The 15,901-nt window shown below is 35.4% G+C and overlaps 1 protein-coding gene across 17 annotated transcripts in view; it reads left to right on the top strand.

The window, feature by feature from the left end:
• Positions 1–15,901, top strand: part of Cep112 (centrosomal protein 112) — a 451,807-nt gene that overhangs the window by 191,207 nt on the left and 244,699 nt on the right. For 16 of the 17 annotated variants that reach the window (XM_078041825.1, XM_078041822.1, XM_078041821.1 and 13 more), the window contains one exon: positions 4,247–4,354. The exons of the other annotated variant lie outside the window; for it this stretch is intronic. In XM_078041825.1, coding sequence (XP_077897951.1) covers positions 4,247–4,354 — 108 coding nt within the window. The remainder of the gene's footprint in view (positions 1–4,246; positions 4,355–15,901) is intronic. 17 annotated transcript variants of the gene reach the window in all.

The following is a 15,901-nucleotide window of genomic DNA, read 5'->3' as shown; positions in this document are numbered from 1 at the left end:
CAAGCTGTACTCTTGAGGTTGGGAAAGTCCTCTGTTCAGCTTCTTGGCATGGGCAGGACCAGAGGCCATGCTTCACAGTTATGTGCATTCATGGGCCTGCCTCCTTTGGCTGGGCTTTAGAACTGCGCAGGGTTATTGCTTGATCATAAGGGTCAGGTGGGGTTAGATACTGGGCTGTGCAGATGTGTGGGAACATGGGTTTTCTTTATGGCATAGGGAAGCCTTATACAGAGCTCCTAGACTGAACATAATCACACCTCAGATGCCCAAAATTGGTAAGTCCAGATATAACCTTAAAAATTAAATGACTGAGGAACAAAATGGAGTGGTATATCAGGTAGTGTGAAGAGCAAAAGGTTGTTAGAACCAAGGCAGCCAGACTTGTTTGGTAAATGCCAGTGATACTGTATTGTGCATTGCTGATGATAGGTTAGGAGCTTAGCATTTGGGGGGTATGATCTTTTATATTTTTATATGATCATCTATAATGTAAATACTCCATACTTCACTGTAAGAATCAGAAACTGAAATGTAGTATTTTTTAGGTAACAATACTGAGTAGTAGTATGCATTTTGTTCTCATGCAGTAAAACTGGTTGCTTGTCATTGAATATCTTTGTTCTTAGAAGCTTAATCATGTTTGAATAAATGCATTTGAATTTTTTAAATGTAACATGAAAAACTGTGGGGAAAACACTTTTCATGGTTCATTTCCTCTTATATCCATGTTTTCACTAATCTTAATGCTTACCAAAGGGTAACCTGAAAGTTGGCATTGTGTACAAGTAAAAAAGAACAAGTAGCTCAACAGACCAGTGAAGCAGAATAATAAGGAATATAAAGTAGCCTGTGATAGAATGGTTGTCACATTAACTTACAATTGCCTCAGAAAAAAAATATTTTCCTAAATCACACCCAAATGGGCAGGGGTAGAAGGACAAATGAAATGCTACAATACTGTGAAGAAATGGTTCTATGTTCGTGTTATTGATAAGGAGAGCTTTTAAAATACTGATTGTAAGAACATCTCTTTCCTGTCACATAATGAAAAGATATCTGATGTGATCATGGACAGAGTGATAGGAAAAGTAATATTCCAGCACTACTTTATTTATTTTATATATGTTGTGAAGAATTTGACAATAAAGGTTGAAAAATGTACATTCAGCAAATCTTGAACTAATTCAAGTATGCTGTCTTTTTTTTTTCTTCATTATTTATTGAATCCCTATGTGTATCAGGGATTGTGCTAAATGGTCAAGATACATAGTGAACGTGGGGCTACGTTACAGTGGGGAAGGTGGACATATAAACAGCCCTAAAGAAGAAGTCAACTCTGTAGTGAACCTGAAGGTGATATATTCTGTGGGGCAAAAGAACAACAAAGCTGGAAATGGGGACTGGGTGAACTAGGGGACTAGGGGGGTGGCACAACAAAGTTAAAAATGGGATGTCTGGGAGGCCTCAGTATAATGGTAACATTTAAGCAAAGCCTTAAAACTTTGAGAAAGAAGCCATGTGAATACCTGGGGGAAAGCTTCTAGGTCCTCCAAGGAGAACAACGAGGCAGTTGGTAGTGGGACAGTGTAGATGGGAGGAGCTAGGAGTGGGAATTGGCAGTGGATCATGGGAGCCCTGAGGCATGAATGGAGTCTTTTACTTTTTTTTATTAATAATAGCTTTGTTGAAGTACAGTTCACATGTTAACAGTTTGCTCATATGTACACAATTCAGTGGTTTTTAAAACAAAGTTGGGCAACCATCTTCAAAAATCAATTTTAGAACATTTTAATCTCCCTAAAAAGAAAGTGCATGCTCCTATCCTTAAACCCACCCTATCCCCCATCTCATTCGAAGAAATCAGTAATCTGTTTTCTGTTTCTATGGAATTGCCCACCCTGGAAATTTAATATAAATGTAATTATATAATGTGTGGTCTCTTATGATACCTACCAAAAAATGTTTTCAGGGTTCACATGTGTTGTAACATGTCTTAGTGCTCCTTTACTATTCATAACTGAATAATATTCCATTGAATATACTGTATTTTGTTTGTCCACTCATCAACTGATGGACTTGGTTTATTTCCTTCTTGAGTCTACTAAGAATACTATTAGTATAAACATTTGTATGCTAATTATTTGTGTGTAGATGTATGTCTTCATTTCTTCACCATGATTGGAATTCTTAGGTCACATGGTATCTTCACGTTTAACTCTGTGACAAATTGCCAGACTGTTTTCCTATTTGCCTATATCATTTTACATTCCCACTGGTAGTGTTGCAGGTTCTGATTTCTCCACTTCTTTACCAATAATGCTTGTCATTATTTGTCTTTTTTATTATAGCTATTCTAAAGTGGGTGTGAAGTGGTTTCTCTTTCTTTTTTTTTTTTACCTTTTTTAATTGATTTTTTTAAAAAATAAAAAATAAATGACAGTGGAATGTATTACAATTCTTATTACAGGGATACATCATAAGTTTTCATATCTCTGGTTATATATAAAGTGTGTTGATACCAATTTGTGTCTTCAAACATGTACTTTGAGTAATGACGTGTATCACATTCCACCATCCATGCTAATCCATGCCCCTTCCCTTTTCCTCCCACCCCTCTGCCGAATCTATCCCTCTCATGCTCCCCGCTCCCTACCCTACTATGAGTCAGCCTCCTTATATCAGAGAAAACATTTGGCATTTTTGGAGGGGGGTGGATTGGCTAACTTTAATTAGCATTATCTTCCCCAAGGGCATCTAATTACCTGCAAATGCCATGATTTTATTCTCTTTTATTACTGAATAAAATTCCATTGTGTACATATGCCACATTTAAAAAAAATTATTTATCCACTGAAGGGCATCTAGGTTGGCTCCACAGTTTAGCTCTTGTGAATTGTGCCGCTATAAACATTGATGTGGCTGTGTCCCTGTAGTACGCCGTTTTTAAGTCTTTTGGGTATAAACCAAGGAGAGGGATAGCTGGGTCAAATGGTGGTTCCATTCCCATATTTCCAAGGAATATCCATACTGCTTTCCATAATGGCTGCACCACTTTGCAGTCCCACCAATATATGAGTGTACCTTTTCCCCTACATCCTTGCCAACACTTATTATTGTTTGTCTTCCTAATAGCTGCCATTCTGACTGGAGTGAGATGATATCTTAGAGTAGTTTTGATTTGCATTTCTCTAATTGCTAGAGCTGTTGAACATTTTTTTCATATATTTGTTGATTGATTGTATATCCTCTTCTGAGTAGTGTCTGTTTAGGCCTTGGCCCATTTGTTGATTGAGTTATTTTATTTTTATTTATTTTTTTGGTGCTTAGCTTTTTGAATTCTTCATATACCCTGAGATTAGTGCTCTATCTGATGTGTGAGGGGTAAAGATTTGCTCCCAGGATGTAGCTCTTTGTTCACCTCACAGATTGTTTCTTTTGCTGAGAAAAAACTTTTTAGTTTGATTCTATCCCATTTATTGATTTTTGGTTTTAATACTTGCACTATAGGAGACCTACTAGGGAAGTTGGGCTTAATCCCACATAATGAAGATTAGGGCTTCCTTTTTCTTCTGTTAGATGCAGAGTCTCTGGTTTAATTCCTAGGGCCTTGATTCATTTTGAGTTAAGTTTTGGCATGGTGAGAGATAGGAGTTGAATTTCATTTTGTTGCATATGGATTTCTAGTTTTCCCAGCACCATTTGTTGAAGAGGCTATCTTTTCTCCAGTGCATGTTTTTGGCACATTTGTCTAATGTAAGATAATTGTAATTTTGTGTTTGCCTACTGATAATGATTTGATCATCTTTTCATATCTTTTTTTGCCATTTATATATCTTCTTTGGAGAAATGTCTATTCAGATCCTTTGCCCATTTTGAAACTGTATTAATTGTCCATTTATTATTGAATTGTTAAATTCTTTATATATTCAGAAATAGTTGCATCCATTAAGCATGTAACCCTTGGTATGCTTAATACAATCATATTGAATAAAATTTGAGTGACCATATTATATTTCTATTATACTGTTGTTATGTTAGAATATAGTCAGCTACATACCAATTTTAATTTTCTCCTTTAATTATTAAGCTGTATTTAAATAAATTAATGTTTCATTGTTTTCACCATTAAATTAATCATCAAATTGATGAAGTGTTTAAAATCTATTATTTTAATGAATGAACAATTTTTTATAATATGGAACATAGTTTAAAATATGTTAAACTTGATTTTTTAAAAATTTTATAGATGGAAAAAGTAGAAGCAGATCTCACTAGATCCAAGACTCTACGTGAGAAACAGTCTACGGAATTTTTATGGCAACTGGAGGATGTCAAACAAAGATACGAACAGCAGGTTGGTTGTTCATTTTGTGATACCATTTAACTTTGTAAAAATTATTTTTAGTAATAGATGGACACAATGCCTTTATTTTATTTATTTTCATGTGGTGCTGAGGATTGAAACCAGTGCCTCATACATGCCAGACAAGTGCTCTACCACTGAGCCACAACCCCAGCCCACCATTTAATTTTTTAAAAAAATTTTAAATTTCTTTTAATTAGTTATACATGGCAGTAGAATGCATTTATGTACTTTGATATATCATACATAGAGGGGATATAATTTTTCTTTTTTCTGAGTGTGCATGTTGTAGAATCACATTGGTCATGTAGTCACATATATACATAAAGTAATAATGTCTGTTTCATTCTACTATATTTCCTATCCCCACCTCCCCTCCCTTTACTTTCCTCTACCTGATCTAAGGTAATACCATTCTTATCTAGTGCCCCCCACCTTATTGTGAATTAGCATCTGCATATCAGAGAAAACATTTAGCCTTTGGTTTTGGGATTGAGTTATTTCACTTAGCATGATATTCTCCAACTCCATTCATTTACTGGCAAATGCCATAATTTCATTCTTGTTTAAAGCTGAGTAATATTAAATTGAATATATATACCACATTTTCTTTATCTATTCATCTATTGAAGGACACCTAGTGATTCCATAGTTTAGCTATTGTGAATTTAGCTGCTATAAATATTGAAGTGGCTGCATTACTGCAGTATGCTGATTTTTAAGTCTTTTTTTGTAAAAAATGAGGAGTGGGATAGCTGGGCCAAATTGTTGTTCCATTCCAAGTTTTCTGAGGAAGCTCCATACTGTTATCCATAGTGGTTGTACCAATTTACAGTCCCACTAGCAAAGTATTAGTGTACCTTTTCCCCCACATCCTTGCCAACATTTATTGTTGTCTGTATTCTTGATGATGCCATTCTCATAGCAGTGAGATGAAATCTTAGTGTAATTTTGATTTGCATTTCTCTAATTACTAGAGATGTTGAACACTTCTTCATATATTTGGTGATAAATTGTATATTTCTTCTTCTGTATCTGTTCAGTTTCTTAGCCCATCTATTGATTGGGTTATTTATAGTTTTTGGTGTTAAGTTTTCTGAGTTCTTTATATATCCTAGAAATTCATGCTTTATTGGAGGTATATGTGGTAAAGATTTTCTCCCACACTGTAGGCTCTCTCCTTCCATTATTGTTTTCTTTTACTGAGGAGAAACTTTTTAATTTTAATTCATCTCCTTTATTGATTCTTGATTTTACTTCTTGCATTTTAAGAGTCTTGTTAAGGAAGTCAGACACTAGGCTGAGACAGTGAAGATTTGGACCTACTTTTTCTTCTGTTAGGTGAAGGATCTCTGTTCTAGTGGCTAAGTATATGATCCATTTTGAGTTGATTTTTGTGCAGAGTGATAGATAGAGGTTCAATTTTATTTTGCTACATGTGGATTTCCAGTTTCCCCAGCATCATTTGTTGAATAGGCTCTTTTCTCCAGTGAATGTTTTGGGCACCTTTGTTTAGTATAACATAACTGTATTTATGTGGGTTTGTTTCTGTGTTCTCTATTCTGTACCATTGGTCTACAAGTCTATTTTGGTGCCAATACCATGCTAGTTTTGTTACTATAGCTCTGTAGTATAGTTTAAGATCTGGTATTGTGATGCCTCCTGCTTCACTTTTCCTGCTAAGGATTGCTTTGGCTATTCTAGGTCTCTTATTTTTACAAATAAATTTTATGATTGCTTTTTTTATTTCTATGAAGAATGTCATTGGGATTTTAATAGGAATTGTATTAAATATATATAACACTTTTGGTAATATGGCCTTTTTGACAATATTAATTCTGCATATCTAGGAGCATGGGAGAGCTTTCCATCTTCTAAGGTTTTCTTGAATTTCTTTCTTTAGTGTTCTGTAGTTTTCATTGTAGAGGTCTTTCACCTCTTTTGTTAGATTGACTCCCAAGTATTTAATTTTTTTGAGGCTATTGCAAATGGGTAGTTTTCTTAATTTCTCTTTCAGTGGATTTATTGCTGATATATAGGAATGTGTTTGATTTATGGGTGTTTATTTTATATCCTGCTACTTTGCTGAATTCATTTATTAGTTCTGGAAGTTTTCTGGTGGAATTTTTTGGATCTTCTAGATATAGAATCACGTCACCAGCAAATAGTGATAGTTTGAGTTCTTCTTTACCTATTTTTATCACCTTAATTTCTTTCTTCTAATTGCTCTGGCTAGAGTTTGAAGAATGATGTTAAATAGAAGTGGTAAAAGAAGACATCCTTGTCTTGTTCCAGTTTTTAGATGAAAGCTTTCAATTTTCCTCCATTTAGAATGATGCTGGCCTTGAGTTTAGCTTTTACAATGTGGAGGTATATTCCTGCTATCCCTAATTTTTCTAGTGTTTTGAACATCAAGGTATGCTGTATTTTGTCAAATGCTTTTCTGCACCTATTCAGATGATCATATGATTCTTATTTTAAGTCTGTTAATATGATGAATTATTTTTATTGATTTCTGTATGTTGAACCAATCCTGCATGCCTGGGTAAACCCCACTTGATCGTGGTGCACTATCTTTTAAATATGTTTTTATATGCAATTTGTCAGAATTTTATTGAGAATTTTTGCATGTATGTTCATCAAGGATATTGGTCTGAAGTTTTCTTTCCTTGATGTGTCTTGGTCTTGTTTTGTTATCAGGGTGATATTAACCTCAAAGAATCAGTTTGGAAGGGTTCCTTCCTTTTCTATTTCATGGAATACTTTGAGGAGTATTGGTGTTAGTTCTTCTTTGAAAGTCTTGTAGAACTCAGCTGAGAATCCATCTGGTCCTGGGCTTTTCTTTGTTGGTAGGCTTTTGATGGTGTTTTCTATTTTATTATTTAAAATTGATCTGTTTAAATTGTGTATGACCTCCTCATTCAGTTTGGGTAGATCATATGTCTCTAGAAATTTGTCAATGTCTTTGATATTTTCCATTTTATTGGAGTTTAAATTTTCAAAATAGTTTCTAATTATCTTCTGTATTTCAGACATGTCTGTTGTTTTCCTTCTTCATCTTGTATTTTAGTCATTTGAATTTCCTCTCCTTTTCCCTTCATTAGCATGGACAAGGGTTTAATCTGTTGTATTTATTTTTTCAGTGAACCAACTTTTTGTTTTGTCAATTTTTTCAGTTGTTTCTTTTGTTTTGATTTCATTGATTTTAGCTCTGATTTTAATTATTTTCTGTCTTTTACTGCTTTTGGTGTTGATATGTTCTTCTTTTTCTAGGGCTTGCAGATGCCTGGTTAGATGTAGAACTAATAAATGAATTCAGCAAAGTAGCATGATATAAAATCAACACCCATAAATCAAATTTTATGCTATTATAACTTTGAAAAGATTGTGAATTCCTTTGGTTTGTATCTCTGCTCCTTCATCTTTTTATTATTTTAATGAATGTGCTCAGTGCAATAAACTTTACTCTTAGTACTGCCTTCATAGTGTCCAGAAATTTTGATAGTGTTTTGATTAGTGTTTTCATTTACATCTAAGAATTTTTTATTTCATCTTGATATCTTCTGTTATCCATTTATCAATCAATAATGCATTATTAAGTCTCCATTTATTACAGTAGCTCCTATTTTTTATTTTATCATTGATTTCTAATTTCGTTCCATTGTGGTCTGATAGAATGCAGGGTGTTATCTTTTTTTTTTATATTACTAATAGTTGCTTTGTGGCATAAGATATGTTCTGTTTTAGAGAAGGAGCCATGTGCAGCTGAGAAGAAAGTTATATTCACTTGTTGATGGATGAAATGTTTTATATATGTCTGTTAAGTCTAAATTATTGATTGTATTATTTAGTTCTATAGTTTCTTTATTTAGTTTTTGTCTGGGTTCTCCCCAGTATTGAGAGATGTGTGTTAAAGTCACCTGGTATTATTGTGTTTGGTCTGTTTGACTAGTGAAATTTAGAAGGGTTTGTTTGATGTACATAGATGCTCCATTGTTTGGGTCATAAATACTTATAATTGTTATGTCCTGCTGATATATACTTCCCTTAAGAAGTTTGAATGTCCTTCTTAGTCTCTTCTGATTAACTTTGGTTTGAAGTCTACTTTATCTGAGATGAGGATGGAAACCCCTGCTTCTTTATGCAGTCCATATGAGTGATAAGTGTTTTCCCATCCTTTCACTTTTAGCCTTTGGATGTCTTTGCCCATGACGTGAGTCTCTTCAAGATAGCATATTGTTGGGTCTTGCTTTTTAATACAATCTGTCAGTCTCTGTCTTTTGATTGATGAGTTCAGGCTGTTCACATTTAAAGTTATTATTGATATGATTTGTATTGCCTGTCATTTTGATTTACTTCTGGGTTTTAATTTAACTTAATTTCTCCTTTGGTTGAATATTCCTTTAATGCAGATCCTTACTTTGCTGGGTTTTACTTTGTTGAGAATGTTCTGTAGTATGGGCTTTCTAGTAGTAAATTTTGTTTATCATTGAAACTTTTAATTTCCTATTCAAATCTGAAACTTAATTTTGCTGAATATGAAATTATTGGTTGGCATCTATTTTCTTTCAGAGCTTGAAATATATTATTCAAGGCCTTCCTAGATTTAAGTGCATGGGTTGAGGAATCAGTTGAGATCCGAATTGGTTTCCTCCTATATGTAATTTGATGTTTTTCCTCTCATGGCCTTTAAGATTTTTTTCTTTACTCTCCGTATTAGTCATTCTCATTATAATGTGTCTTGGTGCGGGTCTGCTGTAATTTTGTACGTTTGGTTTCCTGTAAGCATCTTGTATTTGATTTTCCTTTCCATTCTTCAAGTTTGGGAAATTTTCTGCTGTTATAACTTTGAAAAAATTGTGAATTCTTTTGGTTTGTTTCTCTGCTCATTCATCTATTCCAATAACTCTTAAATTTGGTCTTTTCATGTTATCCTAAAATTCTTGGATATTCTGTTCATGGTTTCTTATCATCTTCTCTGAATATTCAACTCTACTTTCAAGATCATATATTTTCTCTTCATTGCCTGAGGTTCTGACTTCCAAATGATCTAGTCTGTTGGTGATGCATTCTATTGAATTTACAATTTGTTTTACTGATTCCTTCATTTCAAGGATTTCTGCTTATTTTTTTTCATAATCTCTCTTTATTGAAGTGTTCTTTTACTTTCTGTGTTTTTTCTTTGATTTCACTTCTTATACTATCCTTTACTTCACATATCAATTAAACTATGTACATTCTGAACCCCTTCTGGCACATTTTCTCTACTGTGTTATCAGTGACTTCTTTCATTGAAGGATCTTGGTTTATTTGGGGCACTTTTTTCCTTTTTTTCTTGTTGTTCATGTGTTTCCCATGTAGCAGTATGGATCTACGGCAGCCTAAATTCTACCCTATAGACTTATAGTGTCCCTGAAGGTTTATAGTGCCTCATCTTTAATGGTGAGACCAATATCTATGGTACCCAGTATAAACAATATATAGCCTTAAACCTTAATAGCTCCCACTAAGGTGTCTACTTCTTTATTACATTAAGTCAAAATGATAAGTTCAATTACTATGTATAGTATAAACAGAAAATTTGATAGTTTACAACTTCTAATGGTGAATGAGAAAACAGAAGCAATATAATATGCAATGTTCGCGATGGAGGAAAAAAGAAGCTAGAAGCAAAAATTCACAGAAAGAGTAGAAAAGGAACTGACCCAGATTGGCAGTTGGTTGGAGAAAATTTGGACAGAAAATAGGCAGGAGAGAGGAAGTATATGAACAAAGAGAGAAAATTAAAGATATAATAATACAAAAAAATGCAAATCACCATAATTCTTGGATGTTCTGTTCATGGTTTCTTACCATCTTCTCTGCATGGTCAACTCTACTTTCAAGATCGTATATTTTCTCTCTCTTCATATGGATTGCATAAACAAGCAGGGGTTTATATCCTCATCTCAGATAAAGTAGATTTAAAACCATAGTTAATCATTGTCTTCCATAAACTGAACATTATAAATACCCTGTTCCAAATATGGTAGAGATATTAGTGAATCAAAACTAAAATAAATCTCTATGGAAAGTTGAACTGTCTCCACCAGCATTCAAAAGTCTCTCAGCCCTTTCTCTGATGTCTCTTGACATCACCAGGCTCAGATCAGCCCTCACTGACTCAGTCACTATCCCATCGATCTGGGATTTAGGTACCTCAGGGTCAGCCATACTGTAGTCCCAAGATCTCAATGCTGATCCTACTTGCAGAGAGACCACAAGGGAGCAAAGGAGCAACCCTGAGATGCAGCAGTAAGACAAAGGCTACTAGCACTGCCAGAAGGAAGATCCCAGATACCTCCAAACCCGCAGGCACTCCCACACTGGACTTGCAGGTCCCAGCCAGAGTCCCCAGGCAGAGTGTCTTGTGGTGGTAAACCTGTTGGCAACCTGGCCCCAGGTCCTGGCCGGTATCCCAAAATGGGTGCAAGCCACGTGCAATCAAACCTGGAGTCTTCTGCAGCAGACTTCTAGGCGGTGGTAGCAGTGATAGTGGTGGTGGTTGGTGGCAGCAGGCAGCTGGTCAGCAGCAGTGGCAGGTATCAGTAGTGGCTTCGGTGGCAGCTTCAACTGCGGCTGTGGAGGCAGTGTCACCAAACGAACTCCAGGGGGCAGTAGTGGTGTCTGTGTCAGTTGTACTGGGGACTTCAGTGTCTGCAGTGGCAGCAGGGGCTGCAGAGCTGCATGGGCAGCAGCACCCAGAAAGAAAACCTGTATGGGACCTCAAGGTGGCAGCAGCAATATTAGAGGCAGCTGCATTGGAGGCAGCTGATTGGAGAAGAGACCTCCAGGCATTTGCGGGAGCATCCTCAGTGGTAGTGTCTTAGATATTGGTGGCCATGCCCGGAGCAAAGACCTCTGGGCATGGCAGTGGCATCTGCAGCAGCAGCATCTCCCACCATTTAATTCTTAACATACATATAATCTATCTTTTAAACACAGCACAAAATCTCAGAATAATGAAATATTACTAAGAGCTTTTATTACCCATGTTTGTAATGATGAAATAATATTTGTTTTAACAAAATTCAGAAACAAAATTTTAACACTCCATTAAAACTTATTCTTGGGGCTGGGGATGTGGCTCAAGTGGAAGCGCACTCGCCTAGCATGCATGAGGCACTGGGTTCGATTCTCAGCACCACATTAATGTAAAGTAAAGATATTGTGTCCACCTAAACAAAAAAAGAAAGAAATATTTTTTAAAAAAACTTGTTCTTAAAGTCTGATAATCTGAATATTTAAGTGAAACATGTAATTCTTAAATTTTGTTCCTGTCAAACGATTAGTTTGACTTTTTCATTTAAGAACAAGTGTTGCATACCTGCTTTGTGCCAGGTACTATTACCAACACTGAGGAGAACAGGGGTGGAGAGGCAAGTCTCCTTTACTTTTAGAGCCTCACATTTTGGTGATAGTCAGACTTGAGGTAAAGAGGGTCCCCTTATGGGTTTTGCACGTGGAGAATGAAAAGCAACATAGCACTGGGCACAGGGTCATGGAAGCCCTGACTTTTCTGCTGAGTCCAAAAACTAAGAAGGAACAACCAGTACTCTCAGCAGGAATGGTATTCCTGAGAGGGAACAGCAAATTCAGAGATCCTTAGAAGAGAGTAAGCTAGGAGCATTTGTGGCACAAAAACTGGAATAAAGACCAGGCTATCAGAGTGCAGGGGGAAAGGCGTGGTTTATAGGAGAGCCAGGAGACATGGCCCTGACTGCAGCAGAAGAAGGTTAGGTTTTCTACTAAGTGCTCTGCCTCTTATTTAGTTAACAAAAAAATCTTAAGTTTCTTTTAAAAAATACATTTTTGTTTATTCCCATAATACTTATTTAGCTATTAATTTTTACTTATGTAATTTGCTTGTCTTGTTTCCTTAACATTTGGAAAAATTAATTAGCTTAGTCACTCAGGTTAAGAAAAAATTTCTAAAGATTATATTTGAATCTTTTAAATCTTGAAATGGGAATAATTTTTTACATTATTATATTTAACCCCCATTAAGCAGGTATTATATCAAAAACTAATTAATCCCTTGTGATTGCTGGATTTTATTTCTTCTACTAATTGACAGCAATTAGTGGCTCACTTGAATTCAGTAAGAAGGAAGTCTGATCTGATGTGTGTCCTCAGGGTTGTTGTTGTTTTAATCTTAAAATGTTGGTAAAAATATCTGGCTCGAGCTGTTTGCTTAGGGATGGTGTAATGGCAAAATAGTTACAAAAAATAGAAAAGCTCTTGGGTTGGTCCTTATCAGCTTTTCAGCTATCTTGCTTTATTCTGTATAGTCCAGTCATGCCTATCGTTTAAGACCTAATCTTGTGTTCAGCTCTCATCAAATATTACATGATCTTTTCAATCCACACCAGTCTCTTCTTTCTGAAATTACAGCATCTATCATCTTCTTATTTTGCACACTTAGGTTCTTGTATTATTTGTTAACATATTCACGCTGTTTTTATCTGGAAAGCATATTCTACAAGAGAGAAGAAACTTTCTTTTACATTTCTTTAAACTTTTATTAATTGTTTCATTTATTGAGTTCAAAATAGTAACAATTCATTGCTGTTGAATTGATTTCAGTTTTTATCAATAGATATCTCCTATCTTTATATTAGAAGTTAGATTTGATGTCCTTAATTATTATATCAATGAAAATATCACTACTTATCACCTCTGGGTATATGTGGTTTGGGGCTTATATTAGTTTATATTCTTAATCCTAGGTAATAAAAAAATTTTCTCAAGGTCACAAGCTAGATAGTGTAAAGTCTTAAGGAGAATCCAATTTCTGAACCCTCTGGTATTCTTTCCTTTTTAACCAAATAGTCATATGATGTTTCTCTGATACCTTAAGAAAGATTTAAAAAGGTTATTAAAAGGTTTTTAATAGTAATAAAACAACTATATGTATAGAAGACGTATCCAATTTCATAACTCTCCTTTGTTTGCTTTAAAATTACTTTATTATAGTAAGTATGAAGATTGCCAGAAAAGAAAACAGCAAAGCATTATAACTGAATGAAAATAAAAACACTGGGGCTGGCATTGTAGCTCATTGTTAGAGTGAATGCTTAGCATGTGTGAAGCTCTGACTTCAATCCCCGGGACCCCCAAAACACTAAATTTAAATAAAAGAAAGGTAATGAAAACATGACACCAAAAGTATTGTGTGCTTATGTTAGAAAAATAGAGGTCTCAAATGAGTGGTAAAATTGTCTATCTTAGGAAACTAGAAAAAGATGAGCATGTTTTATCCCCCAAAAAGCAGAGAGAAGAAAACAAAGAACAGCAAAATTCAATGAAATAGAACACAGAACACAAGATGAGTAGGTAGCATTATAATGTCATATACTATCGAGGAAATCAAGGCCCAAGAATCTAAATCCTTGCCCAACATCACATTGCATACTGATTTCTTACGCAGTTCAGACCTGAGTTTTCCAGTTCTGAGTCCCTGCTCACAGCTGCTGTGCTATGCTGCTTTTAACTTCACCAAAAACAAAGTTGAGGAAATTTTCCAGAAACAGAGAAAAAGGCAGAAGATCAGAACAGAAAGAGACTGGGCCAGTCACCTGGGAAGATGAACAGACCCATCAGTGGAGACTTCCAAGAGAGAACACAGAGCAAACAGGAAAGAAATTACTGAAGGAAAAAATACAAGCTATTTTCAGAGTTGAAGGAGAAGAGACTCAATAAATATTTTTATGGCTGTTAGAGAACCAAAGAGAAAGGCATAATCCTAAACATAGACATGGTAAACTCGCTGGTTTTAGACCAGTCAAGCTTCAAACTTGTTTTTGTTTGGCCAACCCAGGGTTTCTGAAACCAATTTTTGAATGAGTTGTCACAGTCTAAAATACATACGATTTTATGTAAAAATACACATTTCAGGCTTTTCCTATAACCTTAGTAAATCTGACAATTATAGGCTACATTATCCCACAGCAGTTATCACACTGGGCCAGTTAAGAAGAAAATGTAGTCTTAACAAAATAAGGCTCTTCACTGAACAGTGTGCATATTCATAATAATTAACATTCATTGGTGTTCAGCTTTCAGAACTAGCTTATGGTTATAGAACACAGCATAAATATGATTTACCTATTCTATTCTAACAGTAAAGGAACAGGTGCTGTATGTACCTGGAATTGGAAGAAAGAGAAGGAAGTAGAGGAGGGGGAAGGAGGAGAGCACTAAGGTGCGGGAGCCCTAAGTGGGGATTTGAGTTGCTGCCCATGTAATGAAGCAAGATATGCAGATTTTAGTATATCCTCTTAGCATAGGTCAACCATGGAGGAAATGAGAGGAGCAATATAACTGTACAGTGGAAGAGAGGGAGTAAGCGAGGGTGAATAGGCTAAAGTCCCATTTATTAGAGTAGAAAGCCTAAAAACAGTGCATACATTTGGTCATTAATGAAAGACCTATACAAGCTGGGTACAGCAGTATAGTCCCATAATCCCAGTGACTTGGGAGGCTGAGGCAGATGGATCACAAATTTGAGACTAGCCTTGCAACTTAACAAGACCCTGTCTCAAAATGAAAAATGAAAAGGGCTGGGAATGTATCTCAGTAGTAAAACACTTCTGGGTTAAATTCCTAGTGCAAAAAACAAACAAACAAAAAAAGAAGGTAGGGAGTGGGATAAGAAAGAGCTATAGAGCTATGCAGTATATTTTTGTTTTGTTTTGTTTTTTAATTGGTTTTTTTTTATTGGTTGTTCACAACATTACAAAGCTCTTGACATATCATACTTCGAACAATAGTTTCAAGTGAGTTATGAACTCCCATTTTTACCCCAAATACAGATTGCAGAATCACATAGGTTACACATTCACATTTTTACATAATGCCATACTAGTGACTGATGTATTCTGCTACCTTTCCTATCCTCTACTATCCCCCTCCTCCCCATCTTCTCTTTCTATCCCATCTACTGTAATTCATTTCTCTCCTTATTTTTCTTCCAATTCCCCTCACAACCTCTTTTATGTAGTTTTTATAACAATGAGGGTCTCTTTCCATTTCCATGCAATTCCACTTTTCTCTCTCTTTCCCTCCCATCTCGTGCCTCTGTTTAATGTCAATCTTTTCTTCCTGCTCTTCCTCCCTACTCTATTCTTAGTTGCTCTCATTATATCAAAGAAGACATTTGGTATTTGTTTTTTAGGGATTGGCTAGCTTCACTGAGCATAATCTGCTCTAATGCCATCCATTTCCCTGCAAATTCCATGATTTTGTCATTTTTTAGTGCTGTGTAATACTCCATAGTGTATGAATGCCACATTTTTTTAATCCATTCATCCATTGAAGGGCATCTGGGTTGGTTCCACAGTCTAGCTATTGTGAATTGTGCTGCTGTGAACATCGATGTGGCAGTATCCCTGTAGTACGCTCTTTTAAGGTCTTCAGGGAATAGACCAAGAAGGGCAATAACTGGGTCAAATGGTGGTTCCATTCCTAGCTTTCCCAGGAATCTCCATACGAGCTATG

Source organism: Ictidomys tridecemlineatus, chromosome 3 (genome assembly GCF_052094955.1).
Source record: "Ictidomys tridecemlineatus isolate mIctTri1 chromosome 3, mIctTri1.hap1, whole genome shotgun sequence".
In the NCBI taxonomy this organism is placed as follows: domain Eukaryota; kingdom Metazoa; phylum Chordata; class Mammalia; order Rodentia; family Sciuridae; genus Ictidomys; species Ictidomys tridecemlineatus.
This window is presented reverse-complemented; position numbering and strand designations above follow the sequence as displayed.